The 22,256-nt window shown below is 43.0% G+C and overlaps 1 protein-coding gene across 1 annotated transcript in view; it reads right to left on the reverse strand.

Annotated features, from left to right (window-relative positions):
* Nucleotides 1-11,788, reverse strand: part of LOC127450081 (heparan sulfate glucosamine 3-O-sulfotransferase 2-like) — a 52,178-nt gene extending 40,390 nt beyond the window's left edge. The window contains exon 1 of the mRNA XM_051713819.1: nt 11,087-11,788. Within this exon, the coding sequence (XP_051569779.1) occupies nt 11,087-11,622 (536 nt within the window). The 5' untranslated portion in view covers nt 11,623-11,788. The remainder of the gene's footprint in view (nt 1-11,086) is intronic.
* Nucleotides 11,789-22,256: the final 10,468 nt, after the last annotated feature.

The raw sequence follows: 22,256 nt of genomic DNA on the forward strand, positions 1-22,256 counted from the left end.
TTCCCTTCAAAACGTTACACCATGTCAAAAATATTGCCTACCCCTGCCCTAATCAATGTATGAAGAACGGGCCCCAGGTCTATTCATCCATACAAAAATGTACAAATAAGTGTTGTGCACAAATATCTGTGAATAATTGTCAGATCACCCAGTTATTTAAAATGAATTAAGATCCCTTGAATATAACACAGGCAAGGACCATGTATGCCTGTTTTTTTATTTTTCTTTTCTTTTAATCCTTAGCTTTCACTCATTATGTCACTAATAAAAAAATAAATCTGACTTTTTAAACTCTGTCATGATATTGTTGCTTCATTTTCCCAATTAATTTCAGTCTTGTATCAGTGCCATTGTTTGTAACAACACAATATGCTAAACATTTGTTTCAATGCCATAAGCAGAAAATAGCTTCCTTCAAAAGATTATGTGAAAGTGGGAAGCGATGAGAGCCAACACTTTCATTGTCCAACAGGAGAATGGGTCTGATCAAGCCACAAAGAAAAAAGCTTTAAAGATTGCCTCCAAAGTCAAAGGCCAGCAAACTGCACATTGTCTGATGAGCTTCTGTCAGTATTTCAGAATAATTAATTGTGGGTTCCATTCAGAGAGGAAAATAGTAAAAAGATCTATCTATGTAAATAGAATACTTTTGTTATGATATACCAGCCTGGTTTAAATTCGTATTCAGTTTACTTGCCTCTGAGATATTTTTCTATCCTGGTTTAACGCTTGAGCGACCTTCGGGACATTTTTGTCTTTTTCATTTCTGTTTTTTTGATCATTTTGGCTGTTAATGCCAATGGCATAAATTTTACCAAAGGTGTGTATTTTGGGGGGGATTCTGATATTTCAACCTCAGTTCCTAAAATACATCTATAATACACTGTGTACACAAAATAGTTACACTCAGGACCTTCAGGACAAAAATGTCCTCATTAAAACAGCAATATTTGATCCCAGTGCCATTTAAGCATACAATCATGAATTCTTTAATATTATGCTTTCATTCCAGAGCCCTGGCTTAAAATTTATTATTTGTTTTTATATTTTCCACCAGGTGGCGCCAGTTTTCTCATGTTTAGACTATGGAGCAAATACATGCTTTTTTCCAATGTTCTGTTTGCTGTATTATAGAGCACTGCAGGCCAATTGAATAAATGATGCAGCTAAAATTGTGTGGGTGTGTTGGTATGGATGTCAGAGTGTGTTTTGTATGTGTGTATTGAGAAATGTGTGTGTGTGTGTGTGTGTGTGTGTGAAAACAACAGTGGCATTATGTAAACAAACTGGCATTTAAAGGGTTAATATCCTGAAAATGAATTAATATTTGGTAGTTATGAACAGGACTGATGTTGGTTAAAAAAGTCAGTGAAAGTGGAAAATAATATGAATATATAATATTTTTATGGCAGTTTTTTGACATGGCACAAAAAATAATAATGCATCAAAATCAATGTTGTTGCTAATCATTGACATATCCCAGACTGAAAAAAAAAAAAAAAGAAATTCCCTTAGCATTTAGTATATGGAAAATATATTTTTTAAAATTATTATTATTATTATTATTATTATTATTATATATATATTTTTTTCATAAAAAACAACAGTGGCATTATATAAACAAACTCACATTTAAAGGGTTAAAAACCTGAAAATGAATGAATATTTGGTAGTTATGATCAGGACTGATGTTGGTTTAAAAAATTAACTAATTGAAAGTTGAAAATAATATTAATATATAATATTATTATGGCAATTTTTTGACGTGGACATTTTTGTCCTCGAAAGACCACTGAGTAACTTTTTGTTTTATTGACGCACAAGGGTTAAAGGGTTCATTGTAAAGCTGCAGGATAAAATGGGAACATTACCACGGAATAATGAGAAGCAGGCTTACTCAGTGTGTGGCAGAAATGCAAATGGATAAAAGGACACCTGTAATTGTGAGACTACAACACAGAATGCCTGCACTTCATCTAATACCTGATACAAGAATGACAACAGGAAGCCTTGAAAACTTAGTTTATGATCTAAAAATAATTTCATTTCAAACAGTCACATTAATGACTTTAGATAATAAAGAGATGTTCTATTACACCACTTGTCCATTAGAATGAAAAATAGAAGAGGCTTTTTAAATAACATATTCTGTGTGCTACTGTGTTCATATAAAGTCATAAGCATTTTTTTTTTCTTGATGTACTGAAGGGTAATGGCCATATAGATGATGTGTACAACTGCAAACATTAGAGTCATTCCCAAGGAAATCATGACTAAAATAGCATCCAGTAGAGACAGATAATTTTACTGCATACCTTCTCCCACTGCCATCTTTTCCCATAAGGTGTGAGCTAGTGAATATACATTGACTTGTGAATTGATTTTAAAATGGGAAATGGTTATATTTATGCACTGAATCCTGGGAAAAATTTAAGTGAAAAATGATAACATATCTATATCTCTATCTCTCTCTGTTGCCTATATTTGCACTATAATCTCTCTTGGAATTTGTCCACATCAAAACACTATACAGGATGTATGGGGGGGGGGGGGGGGGGGGGCACAAACATTTTACAGAATTTATTAAAAATAATAATGTAATTAAATATGTTAGTATTCCTCTTCTTCACTCCAGAGGCCTGTTGGATGAGGCTAGTTGAACAAACCCAGAGTTTCAGAGTAAGTTTCAGGTTGACAAATCCAGATAGAGCCAACATGATTTAGATCGGGTTCAGCGATCTCAAGACGCTCACTACAAATGTTCTCTGTCAACTCAGAGTTTGATCCGGAGTTCATGGTTATCCCTGAAACTCGTGCACATGAATCAATGACGTTTGCCACAAACAGCCAATGGGTGAAGCTTGGAGAGAGTCAGAATGACTTACTTCTTGCGAGAAATTCTGGGTTATTTTCGTCTCCACTTGTGATTAAAAAGATCATTATGAAAGTATGAAGAATTTGAACATTTAGAACAAGAAACACAAAGACTCATCACCCAGTAAATGTGTCTTTAAAGTGTGAGATTCACCACATGAACACTTCTGCAAACAATATTTTCTGAATTTCTCAGCTTCACGCGCTGCATACAGGTAAAATCAATGTAAAGAAATGCAAAGGAACTCGATAACATATATTTCATGTGCCGCTCAAAAGATAAAAGGTTCCTGATCTCTAAAATAAAAATCTTAATATCTTAATATATAGGTCTAATATATTTAATTTTAATATATAAATAGAAGTTATTTAAATGTATACCTTTTATACCATTTGAAGCGCAGGGGTGTCTTCATTGCTTTAGAGATGTCTCTTTACTCACAGCTGATTGGTTCAGTATCAGTTGGAGATCTGTAACTCATAATAAAACCTGCTCCAAGTCAGGTTACCCATTGTAAGGCTTTACAGGTTGTTTAGATCAGTGTTACTATCAAAAATAATTGGTAATTATTTCTTTAGTAATTAATTAATATTTAAATTAATTAATTGAATTTAACTCATTAAAACCTCATATGGGGCTCCAGAAATTTTGTGCGCTACGTTTAGGGTTTGGTTATTAGCAATAATGAATAATTATCAAAGATAATTATTAATTATTAAAATCAATAGAACATTGATGAGAATCAATGTTAGCTTTTTTTAATCCTTTAAATCAACAATTATCAAAGATAATCACTAATCATTAACATCGATGAAACATTAATTAAAATTAACACTAGCTTATTGATCCTTCAAATTCAACATTCATCAAAGATAATTATCAATTATCAAAAATCAATAGAATATTAATAAGGATTAATATTGCCGGGGCACCACCCTGGTATCAGCGACTAATAACCAGATATTATAACAGTCTCAATATTAGACTGTTTTCTTAGGAAAATTGGCATCCGAATAATATAAATTTTCGAAAAAAAAAAAAAACAATGAATGAAGGCTTGAATCCGAGCAGTGACATCCCGTCAGCATGTGACGCAGGTGTATGCAAAACAAACCAAAACACTTCTCTTTGAAATATAACAAAGTTTATTTATGCAGTAATATCAATTAATAATTAATACAATGCAGTCAATAAACCTCCAACTTACAACTACAAACTAAACAGTGATATGATTATATGTGGAAACCAAAATAATCCTATAACACATGAAGGTGTATGTGTGTGTGTGTGTTTGTATGTGTGTGTAAGAAGGGACTCGCACAAAATGGCGGACGTGACTCACGTGGAGAGTATGTCACGCGAGACTTCCAGCCAGAGAATATGAAAGAAACCAGTCAATGGCATCTACCAGTTTACCGCTTGTATCTGCTTGTACGATAGCTTAGGGACATAGCTGAGCTTTATCACGAAGCTATCTACTAGCCAAAAATGTGTGCGAGAATATTTGTGAGGGGTCACGTGTGTGTGTGTGTGTGTGGTTAGTGCGAGAGAGAGTGAAAATAAAGTGACGGCCCCAAAGCCGATTTTGCGATCGTGGGAGAGAAAGCAGCTGTTAGTTTATCACTCAGAGACGTGGTGGATGGCTCGTAAACCGTCCCGCAGTCTTTGGTTCTTTAATGGATAAACTCAGTGTGCCGGTCTCACCCGTGATGCACAACACTCCAATGTGGTTGGACTACAGTACAGCAAATCTCATTCGTGATAATTAAATACCTTGAGTATTTGCCGCAATGAGTGGGCTCAGTGGTCCGTAAACTGTACAAGCAATAACCCTGATACACAAGAATAACACACTATAATATCCTATCTCTGCCCAGATGTAAACCTCTTACTTGAATCGCATGAGGACACAGGTAGAATGTGTGTTCATCCGTCCTTTAACTCCGTCTCGGTTCCTCGAGGCTCAGGTGATGATGGGAGGCCGTTTCCTCGCTCTGTCGGCAGGCGGTACGGCTGCTGATTCTCGGCGGGCTGGCGGAGAAATCAGCGACGTTGACTTGATTGAAGATGGAAGAGAAATCTTTAATCTCTTCACTTCTGCAGGCAAACAGATGAAGATGCGGATTGCTAAGCTGTCTCCTTCGGAGTGTTCAGTGGAACACAGAGTAATCTCAACTCGTCCAGCGAGATGGAGATTGTATGGCCACAGTTTCAAGTCGTACGTTACTTCCTAGTGCCACGAGGCTACACCTGAGAGCAGTGATGAGCTGCGTCTATGCACGGCGAGCAAAGTTGCTGGAAGCAAATCCCGGAAGCATTTCAGAGGTATTTCTACTCCTGATGATGTCATGGTTGAGGTGCGTTCTGTCGTGTGCCTCATCCAATAGGAGTTGAGAGTTCGATCCTTTAGTGAGCAAGGCTTCATGGGATTTGTAGTCTTGTTTGATTTTGGCATGGTTTTTATCAGTTAGATTTATGACTTGATATGTGGGCCTGAGTTAGGTTTTACAGCTGTGTTAGGCCTGCCTTTGTCTTCTATCTGAATACATGAGGCCCAACACCATGTAGCGTAAGTTGCTATGGAGATGAACACCAGTAAAAACTGACATGCCTTCTTGAGACTGAAAAACAGAGTTTGCTCAAACTAAACTCAAACTTACCTGGGTAGCCACTGAAACCGGCAACAAGCCTCAGATGTAATGTTGTTAAGGCAAGATATAAATTTGCCTCTGAACATGCTCACTCTTCTGAACAAAACTGCCGATGCTTCAAATTTGTTGGGGAATGTTTATTAATTTCTTTTTTAAGTCATTTTATAGATGCACCTAATTAATATGGAGCTGACAGTGACCTTTTTGTGACTTTTTGTATATTTTTTGGGTCATTGTCCTGTTGGAAGATATATTGGCTTTCAAGTTTCAGTGCTTCACCAGACTGTCACACATTTTCCTCTAGAATCTTTCAGAAGGGCAGTTCACACCGAATGCACATTTGCATCCATCTGCTTTGTCTTGCAATCGTTTTTCTATCATGTAAACATGCTAGATTTTTTCTCTACAAAGACTTTCTTTGATTTATGAAGCTTGATGTTAGTCTTCATGGTGTAATGTTTCCCTAGAAATGCACTACTTAAGCCAGGGTGCTTCCACACAAAGGTTTGGATTTTCGGAACACTGCAGCTGCACATGACCCCCAATAATGTAAGTATGAATTATACAAAATGCAAGAGGTAATTCAGATGTGTAAAAGCAAGGGGCTGGATACTTGTGCATTTGATTATTTTAATTTTCCTATGCCATTATAGAGAGCACAATAAAATGTGAAAACATCCAAGCAGGATGTGTTTTATAGGCACAGTATACGCATTATTTAATTTGCACTGCAGAGGGCCAGCAGAATACCATAATATATGATAATATATGATGACCACTTCTCTTCAAATATTCTAAGTGAATTTGAGTGCTTACCTTCAGCTCCTCAGTGGTTCTATGGTATGTCTCTAGAGTGAATCTGAGCATTCAACATTCATCCTTAATCTAGTCAGTCCCATAATGGACTCCCATAGGTAGACACTGTCTTAAAGTAGCTCATATTTACTTACAGCTCTTGCTAGTGGCACTCATGTCTAATGAGTAATTTACACTAAAATCACCAAATCAAAACAAGTCAGTAGCTTGATGCTCCCTGGAATGAATCCAGGAATGATTTGTGTAGGTAATTAATGCTCCAGTAAGTTCTGTAACTCTCAGAGCCGTGCTGGGATTAGCAATTCCCATTAGAGATGCCGGGGAAAAGTAGGGTCTCTCATGCGCACTGAGGTACAGCGGTTTTCCCTGTTAAGTAAGCTCTGTCCAACTTTCTGTCCTCATCAACCTTTCCGACTGTTGTGTTTTGCTGCTCCTTTCCCCTCCGAGCCAATTAATGGTGGGCCATGAGGAATTTCTTGGCTCTAGCAAATGTTAAAAGGCATCTCATATATTCTGAGGACTTCTTAGAAAATCTACTTGAAGAGCTTCCAACGTTGAGAAAATCAATAGATTCAGATGCCCTTTTAAGTTCGGATGGTGTGTACTGCAAAATATTTGTTTGATTACACGATCCAATGGAAAATGGAACCAATGACCATAGACAATTGGGGAAATGGACCTGGTTACAATGCGATATGACATCAGCAGGCTAATAAGTGTCCACTCATAATGGGAAAACTGGTTTGCCTATAATACATGAGCCCATAAAAATGCTTTTCTTTCCTAAATATAAAGTAATGAGCATTACCACATTTGTATTATCTCCCTCTCTTAAGCTTTGGGGAAGTAGCAGTGCAAACAAAACTCAACAATTAAAATTGCCCTGAAACCATTCCTGTGCTTTTTCAGCTACGGTGATGATCTTATTATTTTAAACAATGACTGCATTGCTTTTGCTCCAGTTAGGACAACTCATGGTAAATACCCGGTCACAGGTAATCTGAACAATGCAATCTAAATTTAATGAATGGACCCTGCCAAGACAAATATTGAAATAAAATGAAAACAAGACTCTATAACACTATTAAAGGGCTTTATATAAGGAACATTTGACTTAATCAGCCAATTTATCTTTCTCATTATTTCTGCCCAATATTGCAGGCCTTATTGGTCCTCTTATTGCAGTATGTCAGTGGCTAAAATAAAATAGCTTTCAGTGAGGATTAGGGGGACTGTTTCGATGTCTTGGCCTCTGTGGCATTTTAATTATCCTGTCCACAAATAGTATTGATGAGTTTCTGTGTGAGAGAAGAGGTGCAGTGTATGAGTGTGTGTTTTTGTGCAACTGTGTGCATGTGTGTGCATATTTTATAGGCATGATTTATATATAGATGTTAACTATTAGTCTGCCAAATCCTAATTTATGTTACATACAAGTGCTTATGCTGTATTATGTTTTATGAGTTAATTACCTGAATAGCTGTATGCAAACTGTTCCACATTTCCAATCTTTGACTAATATAACATGGACCACAATTGTTTTATCTCCCAGCAGTTAGTGCGCAAAAGAACATACAGTATCTACACTAATAATAGCTTATTTGTTGGCATTTGTTTGTGCTTAGCACTCATATGGCACAGTGGAATGTCTTTGAACTCTTTTTCTTTTAATCTCCCCTTTATACTGGCTGTTTTTCTCCCTGACTCTTTTTCCCCCTACATCTTTTTCTGACTATGTCCAAATACAAGGGACTAGCATCGATCTGCATATTTCACAAACACATCGGCTTCAATTGATTTAAGCACAGTAGGATGCGGGTGAGTAGAGTTGCCCCTGAATGAAAACACAAGCACAGAAGAAGTGTGTTGTGTTGTGGTTTCGAGATGACAAGCAGACAGAACAAGCTGCAACACCTGCTAATGGCTGGAGGGCTGCTCCCACACAGCTCTGTACTGTTAGCTTCAATGGATTTTCCCCCTCACGTTTGGACATGGCCCACGGGGAGTCCTTTTTTATGCTTGCTGTCCTGTCTCTGCTGGGATGTGATGTGTGTGTGTAATTACTGAATCTGCGCTGCAGGCAGACACTGTGGTGGAAGAGGGAGGGATGATATTGTCTCCAAGAGACCCCTACTCCATGGCCCTATCCACAACACAGAATCAACACTGACTTCTCACACACTCAAACGGCTCCCCAATGGGTATTTGAATGGCAGCCCATCAGTAGAAAGGAAAGAAGGAAGGAGGGACTTGATTTTAATCTGCCCACTGATCAATATGATCCATGCATTTCCTTGGCAGGGTTTATGGAAGGTTTACTCTTGAAAGTGATCCACTGCCCTTTATCTGCATATTTTCCCCCTGAAACTGAACACTGCAATCACTCTGTGTCATTCTCCTCTGGGTCTCTTGCCAAAGCGCTATCATTCTTGCTCTCTCAGTATGACTTACTGCTGACATCTCCTTGTCAGCAGTTTGAATTTTCATCTCTTGTCTTAAAGCTATCACAAAAGCCATATTTTTTTCTTTCATTTTTGTACCCTGCTGATGTTACATTTTACCCATTAGTCACAGTTCTTTTAAGATCTGTGATTTTGCATGATTTGCTTAAAGGGATATTTCACCCAAAAATGAAAATTCTCTCATTATTTACTTACCCTCATGATATCCCAGGTGTGTATGACATTCTTTCTTCACCAGAACACACTTGAAAAAAATATCATAGCTCAGTAGGTCCTTAAAATGCAAGTGGATTGTGATTCGACTATTGAAGCTCCAAAAATTACAGACAGACAGCATAAACAGTCAGAAGAACATGAGATTACATCCGTAACATGGCAACGCGAATACATCACACGAGTGACCATGAGATCTCCACCCTCTCATGAAGCTTACTAGAAGCATTGGATTATAATTAAAAAGTACTTAAATATTGATGTTTTTCGCACCAAAGCAAAAAAGACATTTTTGGTGTCGCTTTAGAAGACATTAATTCAACAGCTGGTGTTGTATGGATGATGTTTATGCTGACTGTCTGTGATTTTTGGACCTTCAAAAGAGAAATCTCCATTCACTTACATTTTAAGGACCTACTGAGCTAAGATATTTTTCTATTTTTCTTTAAATGTGTTCTGGTGAAGAAAGAAAGTCATACACACCTGGGATACCATGAGGATGAGTAAATAATGAGAGAATTTTCATTTGTGGGTGAACTATCCCTTTAAAATATTACCATTTGCATTTCAATTCTTTCAGAGTTTGGTCAGTTCTTACAGGAAATATATCAATTTGATTTTCTTGATTCTAATTAGCTGTCTGGTGGCATTTCTAATGGAATAGCTTAATTTTTTACACCAAAAGTTCATATATAAATTAATAAATACAGTATAACTATGCTGAGCATTAGTGATAGGCAGTGTTGGATGTAATCTGATTACAAAGTAAACAGTTACTGTAATATAATTACTTTTTTAAATGAATAGTTTACCCAAAAATGAAAATTCCCTCATTTACTCACCTTCATGCCATCCCAGATGTGTATTCAAAAAACAAAATCTGGTATGCTCCTAAGTTCTTCAAAAAATATATGAAGGTGCTAATGAATGAGGAAATAATAATCCAAAAAGGAAAATCAAGGCACACTTCCAGATCAAAAATATAGTAGACGACTTTATTGTCAATGGCTATAACAATAGTTAAAAACAATGTAAAAAAGAGGGCTGCAAACCTACGCATATCAGCAAAAATGCCTTCTTCAGGGTGTGTATGACTTCATTTCTTTGCTGAACACAAATTAAAATTTTTAGAGGAATATTTCAGCTCTGTTGGTCCATACAATGCAAGTGAATGGTGACCAAAATTTGAAGCTCCAAAAAGCATATAAAGGCAGCATAAAAGTAATCCATAAGACTCCAGTGGTTTAATCCATATCTTCAGAAGTAATATAATCAGTTTTGGTTGAGAACAGACCAAAATATAGCTCCTTTTTCACTATAAATCTTGACACTAGCAATCTCTTTGGTGATCATGAGTTCAAGCTAAATTACACTTTCTAGCGCCATCTAGCGCCCTGTGTATGCATCAAGTCCTAGGAAATGTAATCAAGCTTGAAATCCTGATAGTGCCTTAAGACTGCAATGGCATTATGTACAGAAAAAAAAAAAAGTTTTGGTCTGTTCTCACACAATACCAATTGGATCGCTTCAGAAGACATGGATTTAAACACTGGAGTTGTATGCAATAACATTTATGCTGCCTTTATGTGCTTTTTGGAGCTTCAAAGTTTTGGTCACCATTCTCTTGCATTATGAACCAACAGAGCCAAAAATATTATTGTAAAAATCTTTGTTTGTAATCTGGGATGGCATGCGAGTGAGTAAATGATGAGAGAATTTTCATTTTTGGGTGAACTATCCCTTTAAGTTAAAAGCAGTGTAGCATTAAAACTTACTGACTTTCAATCAAATTAACAATTATTATTTTATTATTAATTCATTTAGAAGTAATCCAAAGTATTTAGAATACGTTACTGACCTTGAGTAATCTAAAATAGTACATTACAAATTACATTTTACAGCATGTATTCTGTAATCTGTAGTGGAATACATTTCAAAAGTAACTCTCCCAACTCTGACTATATCATAGATTTAATCTTAAAAGTTGTATCTGCATTTTAAAATTATGAATTCTATATTGTATATTGGACTAATAAATGCCAATGCAAAAGGCTACAAGAAAAACCTACCTGTACCAGTCCAAGCCTTTGTCATAGTTTCTATCAAAGAAATGTGGCTCGGTCCCAAGTGCTCGAACATCTGGATGAATCCGGATGAACTCCAGTACCGCCCTGGTTCCTCCTTTCTTAACGCCAACTATAAGTGCATTGGGTAACTTCTTGTTCCCATATTTAGGCGAATTCGTGTTATTACTCTGCTTGTGATCCACCGCGTCTAAATTTCGCGCCTGTGTTTTCTGTTTGCTTTGGTTTCCAGTGAGGTTTGATAAGAGACCCACAGCTCTCGTCTCTTCCGAGATAACTCTGGCCTTCGTTGATATAGTGCAATAATGTGACTTCTGTAAAAGTTTTTTACTCCCTATGTTCTTCAGATAGACGCAGCGATGCTCCTCCAATCTCTGGTTAGGCATGACTGAACCGGAACAGAAGAGGATGCTGTAGCATAAATACATGAAAGACAAAGAGATAGTGAATATAAAAATATATCTTCTGTTTAATCTGTTTGAGGATGGCACGATTCGACTGGAGAGGAACCTATATGCCATGTCTCCATGGATGAGAAGACGGCATGTTTTTTTTCTGTTACTTTCTCTGTGATGTTTGCGTGCTGGCTCGCGCTCCCCATCAAGACACGCAAACTCCGACGGCGCGAACTGACATCTAATTTAGGAAATTAATAGTTGATATTTACGACCAGACACACAAGATGGAAAGAAGTTTGATAATAACACGTCTTAATAATGAGATTAATTTCCAAAATGGGCAAAAGAACATGTAATTCCACTGCCCTTTAGTTTCGGCGTCGCGCGCTTTTGAACGTGAAATCACCTCAGCAGTGCTCCTCACTTCAGAATTGGACTTTGTGTCGATAACATAGTGTTTAAAATATTTAAAGTACTCCCTTTGTCCGACACAACATCCTACTCAATGAAATCCGTGTTTGAAATCTGGTATTCCAGGTCTAAAAGGCTCATTTTGCCCCCAAGTTCCCAACGCGTAGCCGCGCAGCACTCGCCGCGTCAGCCCGTTCAGCTCATGTTTGTCTCTTTCTAAAGTTCTCAAGAATGCCTTTGCGGCAGTGAAGTGCTCGAGATCAATATTTAAAGACGACGCCTGACGTCACGTCATATTTTCATATTCCTCGTGCGTTTGTCTTTTTAAAGGAGCACTCCACAGCTGCTGCTACCATCAAACTAAGTGCCAACGAATTACGTGCGACAGTGCAACAATGAATAGATTGTAAGACAGTTTGTATATTCGGCAACATAAAAGTATGAGACCCAAGATGAAAGAAAAAGTGTACAGACACCTCTCTGTGTATTTCTCTCTTTCTCTTTAAAGCCAATGGTTCAATAAGGATGCAAAAAATAAAATAAAATAAATACATATCCGCATACTACTGATATTAATTGTCCTAAATCAGTGCTTCAGCATCTGTGTGAAGATTGTAATATTTTTAATACATCTGCATTGCGTCCTACACCTGTGAGCAACTTGGGTTGCATTTGCACACTTTTCATAAAATTTCTCCATTTAACATTTGTATCCATGTTGGAGTAGCTTGTATAACAGTATTGGAGTAAAGATAGTTTCAAAATGTTGTAGCTAATTGTATTTGTTGAATACTACTGTTTTGTGCAACATGTATTGGTATAGTGTTCATACTGTATTTAATACAGTGAATATTTCCCATGTTATTTTATTTATTTATTTATTTTTGAAAGAAAATGTCAGTATAGTTTCAGTATATACCTTATAGTCTTGGCTACAAAAATAAAATAAAAATAAACAATATTGCTCAGGCAGGAAAAAAGTACAGATGTAACACATGTTGACAACATGCCCCTAAACACTACTAGAGAAAACGTCTCAGTTACTGTCGTAACCTCCGTTACCTGATGGAGGGAACGAGGCGATGTGCCGATGTAGTGACACTAGGGGTCGCTCTTGAGAGCCCTGAACACCTCAGATCTTTGAGAAAAGGCTAATGAGAATTGCTGAGTGGAATTTGCATGCCACTCCCCCCGACATACGGGTATAAAAGGAGCTGGCTCGCAACCACTCATTCAGGTTTTATGCTGAGGAGCCGAGACAGGGTCCCGGGCATTTCAGCAGGTAGTACAGCGTTGTGGCAGGGGGGACACAACGTCTCGTTCCCTCCATCAGGGAACGGAGGTTATGACAGTAACCGAGTGTAGAGCCGAGGAGGGCGGGGCCGGGCTGGAATGAGACACACCCGGTCCCCAATCAGCCTGATGGGGCGCGCGAGGGATAAAGGCGGCCGGGGACAACAGTTCGAGAGAGGGAGAATTGCAGGCAGCTGTACTGTGTGGTTTTTGGTTGTGTGTTTGTTTAAGTTGTTTATTAAATTATTATTTAAGTTGTCAAGCCGGTTCTCGCCTCCTCCTTTCCACTGAACCCCCTTACACTGGTGCCAAAACCCGGGAAGGAGGAGGGATTCCCGTCGCAGAGTCCTCGACACTGCCGTCCACCCAGGGGAGCGCCGCTGCCGTCCGACGGGGGACGGAGTAGCCCGACCACCAGGATGCGGGGAACGGCCGCTGTCCGCGAGGCGAGTGGGGACGGGACTCCCTGACCGCCTGGAGCGATGGAGCCGCTTGCTGGGGGCGGAGGAGTGCCCTGCCGTCCCCCGGGAACGCGAAGGGGTCGAGGGAAGACCGCCGTCCGCGGGGGGGAGGAGGGAAGCGACTCCCCGACCGCCTGGAGTGGTAGGGCCACTGCCAGGGGCGGAGGAGTGTCCCCACGGGACGCCGGGAACGCGGAGGAGCGTTCTGTCCGCTGGGGGTCGGAGGTCTGTCTCCAGTCTGTCCGGGGAGGAGCGGCTGCAGTCCGCCTGAGAGGGTGGAGTAGTGATCGAGGACCACGCGACGGTGCATCAGAGAACCGGTGAGTTTCATTTTCTCTCTCTCCTCTCTCTCTCTCTCTGTCGCTCTGTGTTGGCCTTTCCCTCGCCATTTTGTTTTGTTGTTTTTCCCCTACTGTCTCCTCCCAGGTCGAGGAAGGCGGGGATGACCCGCCGGCAGTCGGGGCGTAAGGCACGCCCCCCCCGGAGAGGAAGGGTGGGGGATGTACGTCATGCCGGGGGCTCCCCGGCCTGAGGCAACGCCGGGAGGAGTGTAGAGCTGAGGAGGGCGGGGCCGGGATGGAATGAGACACACCCGGTCCCCAATCAGCCTGATGGGGCGCACAAGGGATAAAGGCGGCCGGGGACGACAGTTCGAGAGAGAGACAATTACAGGCAACTGTACTGTGTGGTTTTTGGTTGTGTGTTTGTTTAAGTTGTTTATTAAATCCTATTCTTACAGGGGGAAAAGACCCCGCGGAGACCACATCCTGCCCGGAGGGGAGGTAACATGTGGCAAGCACGTCATGTGGGCCCAGAGCCGCACATGGAAGAGGCGCGGTGGTAGGTCCTGCCTGAAAGGGGAGGAGCTCTACAAACACAGCGACCGGGACAGAGAGGGCTCTGTCGAAGGGAGACGCAGGACTGCTGACAGTGAGACTGTACTGCAGAAAATACATCACAGGGGGTTACCGGAGTAACCTGCACCTGTGAAGCACCTACCTTAGTAAGGGCATATTAGCACATGTACTGGTTCCAGCTGTGAATTCCTCCACTGAATTCCCAAGCCACAGGGCCAGGGAGGAAGGAAATCCAGTGTTCACGGGTTCGTGAACTCACATGGGAAAAGAAGCATACATCTTCACCTCTTTGGAGGGGAAAGGCGCTATACGCAAGCGATACACCCGGCCAGATGTCCGTATTCCCGAACTTACCCGTTCGTACCTGACAGAACAAAACCGGCTCAACACAGAGATTGTAAAATCTCACAAAGGTATTGGGTGTCGCCCAGCCCACTGCAGATGTCTGCTAGAGAGGTGCCATGGGCCAGTGCCCACAAGGATGCCAGACTCCTTGTGGAATGTGCTCATATTCCTGAAGGGGCGGGCATGGCCTGGGCCTGGTATGCCATAGCAATGGCATCCACGATCCAGTGGGCAAGCCTATGTTTGGAGACAGCATTCCCTTTCTGCTGTGCGCCAAAGCAGACAAAGAGCTGCTCAGAGCGTCTAAAACTCTGTGTGTGATCCAAGTAGATGCGCAATGTCCGCAACAGACACAGCAACAACAGGGCTGGGTCTGCCTCCTCCCAGGGCAGCGCTTGCAGGTTCACCACCTGATCCCTGAAGGGGGTTGTGGGAACCTTGGGCACATAGCCCAGCCGGGGTCTCAGGATTACGTGAGTCACCCGGACCGAACTCCAAGCAGGTATCGCTGACAGAGAATGCTTGCAGGTCCCCGACCCTCTTGATGGAGGTGAGCGCAATCAGGAAGGCTGTCTTCAAGGAGAGGACTTTCAACTCGACTGACTCTAGCGGCTCAAAGGGGGCTCCGCGAAGGCCCAGGAGGACCATGGAGAGATCCCATGAGGGGAACAGGTGCGGCCTAGGAGGATTCAGCCTCCGGGCGCCTCTCAGGAACCTGATGATTAGGTTGTGCTTCCCTAAGGACTTACCGTTCACTGTATCGTGGTGTGCCACTATGACGGCCACATAGACATTCAAGGTGGAGGGGACAGCCGTTCCTCCAGCCTCTCCTGCAGGAAGGAAAGCACTGACCTGACTGTGCATCTCTGAGGGTCTTCAGCTCGGAAAGAACACCAATTCATGAACCGATGCCACTTCAGGGTATAAAGCTGCCTCGTGGAGGGAGCTCTGGCCTGAGTGATCGTGTCTACCACTGCTGGTGGTAGGCCACTTAGGTCTTCTGCATCCCGTCCAAGGGCCAGACGTGGAGGTTCCAGAGGTCTGGGCATGGGTGCCAGATGGTGCCCCATCCCTGAGAAAGAAAGTCCTTCCTCAGGGGAATTCGCCAGGGAGGGGCTGTCGCGAGGAGCGTGAGGTCTGAGAACCAAGTCTGGGTGGGCCAATACGGGGCCACAAAGGTGACCTGCTCCTCGTCCTCCCTGACCTTGCACAGGGTCTGTGCAAGTAGGCTCACTGGGGGGAACGCATACTTGCGCAGACCCCGGGGCCAGCTGTGTGCCAGCATGTCTGGGCCGAGGAGGGCCCCCGTCAGAGAATACCAGAATGGGCGAGTTACGACATGCGACGTGAGCGTAAGACACCTTGGCAATTTATATATGCTACTGTTGCTGAGTTGTCCGTCCGGACCACACATGCTTGCCCTGGATCAAAGGCAAAAGCCTCCGCAGGGCAAGCAATACTGCCAGCATCTCGAGGCAGTTGATGTGCCAACACAGTCGCGGTCCTGTCCAGGAGCCAGCGGCTGCATGCTCATTGCACATAGTGCCCCAGCCTTGCTTGGAAGCATCTGTCATAATGATGACGCGCCTGGACACTTGCTGTAGGGGAACTCCTGCCCGTAGAAATGCAAGGTCTGTCCAAGGGCTGGACAATTGGCAGCAGATCATCATGATGGCCATGCGATGTGTGCCGTGGTGCCATGCCCATCTCGGGACTCAAGTCTGAAGCCAGTGCTGAAGCGGTCTCTTATGCATCAACCCTAGTGGTGTGACCAGCGCCGAGGGTGCCATATGCCCCAGGAGCCTCTGAAAGTGTTTCAGTGGAACCGCTGTTCTCTGCTTGAATTAATTCAGGCAGTTCAGCACCGACCGCGTGTGCTCGCTCGTGAGGCGTGCTATCATCGAGACTGAGTCTAACTCCATGCCGAGAAAAGACATGCTCTGAACCAGGGAGAGCTTGCTCTTTTCCTAGTTGACCCGAAGCCCTAGTTGGCTGAGGTGCCTGAGCATGAGGTCCCTGTGTGCGCATAGCAACTCTCGAGAATGAGCTAGAATCAGCCAGTCATCGAGGTAGTTGAGTATGCGGACACCCACTTCCCTTAATGGGGCAAGAGCTGCCTCTGCGACTTTCGTGAAGACGCGAGGGGACAGGGACAGGCCGAAGGGGAGGACCTTGTACTGATACGCCCGCCCGTCGAAAGCAAACCGTAGGAAGGGTCTGTGTCGAGATAGAACCGAGACGTGAATGTACGTGTCCTTCAGGTCTACCGCCATGAACCAATCTTCATGCCGGACACACACCAAAATGTGCTTTGGCATCAGCATCTTGAACAGGAGTCTGTGCAAGGCCCAGTTCAGAACTCGCTGGTCCAAGATTGGCTGCAACCCACCGCCATTCTTTGGTACGAATTAAGGGCTGTAAGACCCTTCTTCATCCCGGCTGGAGGGACAGGCTCTATCGCGCCCTTGCGCAGAAAGGTCACAATCTCCGCACGCGGAGTTCCCTGGCGAACTGAATCGAATAGACGAGTCGGATGGTCCTGGCCATCCACCGCGACGGGCTGGAGAGCGCTAGCCATGTGTTCATGCTCTGGGCAAGGGGCACTAAGGGGACGATCACGTTTAATGTACCTGTGGGTGGGACCTCGCAGCGGGAGGGAGCAGGGGATGCCACGTCAAGGAGCCTTGCTACGTCTCGAACTCGTACCCGGCATCGGGAAGGGGATCGGCGATGGGGGAGGAGGGACTTTTTGACCGTCCTCGTAGTCCGTCACAACCACCTGGCCGTGGGTGTGAGTGTGGTGCGACCGGATGCGTGAAGACAGGGATCCCGCATTTGCGGTGTCTAAGTCGCAGGTGCTCAGTGCCCGGTTGCCATGATAACGGCGGTCGTAAACACTGGCTATGTGACCCAGGGAGTGAGGAAACTACTCTTTTGAGAATATGGGTACCTCAGCCCGTTTGGGGTGCGGCGAACATAAAAGAAAAGGAAACCAAGGATTACCTCCCGGCCCTCCACTGGGGGACGGAGTGGTCTGGATACCAAATCTGGGTTTGCAGCAGACATCTCGCTCCCTGGGACGTCCATCTCAGGGGTGCTTAGGAGCCTTCTGGGTCCTTGTGCCGGCCTGTGGGGGGCTCTACACTGGGGCTGAGAACTGGGCTCGGGCTGAGGCGGAGACGCCTGGGCTTTTGCCACCGCTGGGGGACACTCTCGGCGAGCAGACAGGATACGGGATCTTGAGCCGCGCCGGGGCAAGATGTGTTTTATAACCTTTTATATCCGTCTGCTTCCTCACCACCAAGAACTGCTGGGCAGTCCTCAGTCCTCAACGGTGTTGTCGAATAGGCCGATAGAAAACAAACCTTATCCGCGTCCCTCATCTCGACCAGATTCAGCCACAGGTGGCATTCCTGGACCACAAGGGTGGACATCAGGCGCAGCTCCTGCATCACATCGGGATCAAGACTACCCATGTGCAGTTCCTTTAGTGCCTTGGCCTGGTGTACTTGCAGGAGGGCTATGGCATGCAGGGGAATGGCCCAGGGGCGAGCTGGTCTCCTCTCGATACTCGTCGGAGAACGAGCATGCTAGGGAATGGGAGGTCCATGGGGATTGACCCGGTGGAGCAGCGCCCATTGAAGCCCCCAAGTTACCTCCAGAGCCAGCCGGGCTGGTCTCATACCCGGAGGTAAAAGGAGAGGCATGGGGGGCGGCTAGAGTGGCTTTCCCCCGGATGAAAGAAAGCTGCGACCGCAACGTTGCCATGGTCATATTCTCACAATGATCATCCACGAACGCTGCCTCAGTGTGATCGCTGCCCAGACACGTGAGGCAGCGCCCGTGGCCATCGGAAGCGGAGAGATAGCGGCCGCATCCAGGAATCACACAAAGACGGAAAGGCATCTTTATAAATACGCATCTTTAAAAAGACGTTCAACGTCAGTGTGTGTGCTCTAATTGAGAAAATGTACTCTTTAGCAGGAATATACACTCTTTTAGCACTGTTGAAGCGCCCAGGGGCGAAATCTGCACTCGACGTGCAGAAGGAGAGAAAATTGCTGGAAATGCGCCATATATCCAACTGCATACGCTTCTTAAGAGGTGAATGGAACAGCAGTAGTATTCAGCTCGCTGATAGTACAACCGCTTGGCCCCCGAAAAAAAAAAGCTGAATGAGTGGTTGTGAGCCAGCTCCTTTTATATATGTCCTGGGGAGTGGCATGCAAATTCCACTCGCCAATTCCCATTGGCCTTTTCTCATAGATCTGAGGTGTTCGGGGCTCTCAAGAGCGACCCCTAGTGTCACTACATTGACACAACATCGAGTGAGTGACAGAACGGGAACAAGTTTTGTGGATTTCCCTCCCCTTGTGGCAAATATCCCCAGTTTCCCCTATTTGTAATAAATACAGTTGACTTATAGCATCTGTGATTAAGTTGTGTTTAAATCTCTCTCTCTCTCTCTCTCTCTCTCTCTCTCTCTCTCTCTCTCAATTTCAATTCAATTACTTTATTAGCATGATTGTGTTTACATACAGTGCATCCGGAAAGTATTCACAATGCTTCACTTTTTCCACATTTTGTTATGTTACAGCCTTATTCCAAAATGGATTAAATTCATTATTTTCCTCAAAATTCTACAAACAATACCCCATAATGACAACGTGAATGAAGTTTGTTTGAAATCTTTGCAAATTTATTAAAAAATAAATAAATAAAAAAATCACGTACATAAGTATTCACAGCCTATGACACTCAAAACTGAGCTCAGGTGCATCCTGTTTCCACTGATCATCCTTGAGATGTTTCTACAACTTGATTGGAGTCCACCTGTGGTAAATTCAGTTGATTGGACATGATTTGGGAAGGCACACACCTGTCTATATAAGGTCCCACAGTTAACAGTGCATGTCAGAGCACAAACCAAGCCATGAAGTCCAAGGAATTGCCTGTAGACCTCCGAGACAGGACTGTATCTAGGCACAGATCTGGGAAAGGGTACAGAAAACTTTCTGCAGCATTGAAGGTCCTAATGAGCACAGTGGCCTCCATCATCCGTAAATGGAAGAAGTTTGGAACCACCAGGACTCTTCCTAGAGCTGGCCGCCTGGCCAAACTGAGCAATTGGGGGAGAAGGGCCTTAGTCAGGGAGGTGACCAAGAACCCGATGGTCAGTCTGACGGAGCTCCAACATTTCTCTGTGGAGAGAGGAGAACCTTCCAGAAGAACAACCATCTCTGCAACACTCTACACTCATCAGGCCTGTATTGTAGAGTGGCCAGACAGAAGCCACTCCTCAGTAAAAGGCACATGACAGCCTGCCTGGAGTTTGCCAAAAGGCACCTGAAGGACTCTCAGACCATGAGAAACAAAGATTGAACTCTTTGGCCTGAATGGCAAGCATCATGTCTGGAGGAAACCAGGCACTGCTCATCACCTGGCCAATACCATCCCTACGGCGAAGCATGGTGGTGGCAGCATCATGCTGTGGGGATGTTTTTCAGCGGCAGGAACTGGGAGACTAGTCAGGATTGAGGGAAAGATGAATGCAGCAATGTACAGAGACATCCTTCATGAAAACCTGCTCCAGAGCGCTCTGGACCTCAGACTGGGGCGAAGGTTCATCTTCCAACAGGACAACGACCCTAAGCACACAGCCAAGATAACAAAGGAGTGGCTCTGGCACAACTCTGTGAATGTCCTTGAGAGCCCCAGCCAGAGCCCAGACTTGAACCCGATTGAACATCTCTGGAGAGATCTGAAAATGGCAGTGCACCGACGCTCCCCATCCAACCTGATGGAGCTTGAGAGGTCCTGCAAAGAAGAATGGGAGAAACTGCCCAAAAATAGGTGTGCCAAGCTTGTAGCATCATTCTCAAAAAGACTTGAGGCTGTAATTGGTGCCAAAGGTGCTTCAACAAAGTATTGAGCAAAAGCTGTGAATACTTATGTACATGTGATTTTTTTTCGTTTTTTATTTTTAATAAATTTGCAAAGATTTCAAACAAACTTCTTTCACGTTGTCATTATGGGGTATTGTTTGTAGAATTTTGAGGAAAATAATGCATTTAATCCATTTTGGAATAAGGCTGTAACATAACAAAATGTGGAAAAAGTGAAGTGCTGTGAATACTTTCCGGATGCACTGTACAATATTGCCAAAGCATTAATACACAAAACAGATAATGACAAGACAAAAAATAATAATAAAACAGTAACAAATAAAAATAAAAATAGAATTAAAATAAGGTGCCAGGTAATTAATAAAATATAATAATAATAATAACAATAATAATAATAATAATAAAACTATAATAGCAATGTACACTATACAATATAAAATAAAATTAGCATTTAACAAGACATTATGAACATAAACAAATACTGTGACCGAAGTACATTAAGGCAGTGATTCATTTCTGAGGGTGTGCACTTCAAAAATGAATTTTGCTGCAACTGATGCATGATTATCCTCTCCCAGTAACACCTGCATTTGATCTGTTTCTGCTGGACTGGAAAACTGTGGCATGAGGTTTGAGAGTTTGTCAAAGTATGTCTCTATCACCTCTGTAAATTTCTTACAGTGAAGGAGAAAGTGTGTCTCTGTCTCGACCTCACCAGTGTAGCAGTGAGCACAGACTCGTTCTTCCTTTGGAAGCCATGTTTGTCTGTGTCTGCCTTTTTCTATGGCCAGACTGTGATCACTGAGTCTGTATTTGGTGAGGATCTGTCTCTGTTTTGGATCTCTTACCGTGTGGAGATATTCTGCCAGATTATACTTTCTGTTTAGGGTCCGATAACATTCCAGTTTTCTTTGGTTTTTACTTTAATTTTCCCAGTGGTCCAAATATGAATTTGTGCTTTTTTATATGATTTGGTTTATTCTGATTTGGTTTTCGTCAGCAGTGCTGGTCTGAAATTGGTGTTTTTTAGTTGTTAATATGTTTGTGAGTTTCAGAGCCAGCTGACAAAGGGGACTGGTTTTAGGCTTCAACTCTTGGGTTTTATGGGCTTCATGTTGCAGTGTGTTAAGGGACCTTGAATTTAGGTGTGTCCAAAATTTGAGGGATCGTTTTTTAATATATATAATTAGGGGGTATCTGCCTAGTTCGGCCCGGGATGCATTAGTAGGTGTTCTTCTCTGAACTCTTAGAATGTTCGTACAGAATTCTGCATGCAGGGATTCTATGGGGTGTTTGTCCCATCTAGAGCAATCTGCCAGACAAAGTGTACCCCAAACCTCACATCCGTACAGAGCAATAGACATAATAATACTATCAAATATTTTACACAAAAATGTGACAGCAGCACCAGATCAACTGCATAGAGTAGAAATTTAACTTCAGAATTATTTAGAGTAAGACCGGGTGTTGCAGATTTTTCCAGT

The sequence above is a fragment of the Myxocyprinus asiaticus genome, chromosome 13, assembly GCF_019703515.2.
Source record: "Myxocyprinus asiaticus isolate MX2 ecotype Aquarium Trade chromosome 13, UBuf_Myxa_2, whole genome shotgun sequence".
Taxonomy (NCBI): Eukaryota; Metazoa; Chordata; class Actinopteri; order Cypriniformes; family Catostomidae; genus Myxocyprinus; species Myxocyprinus asiaticus.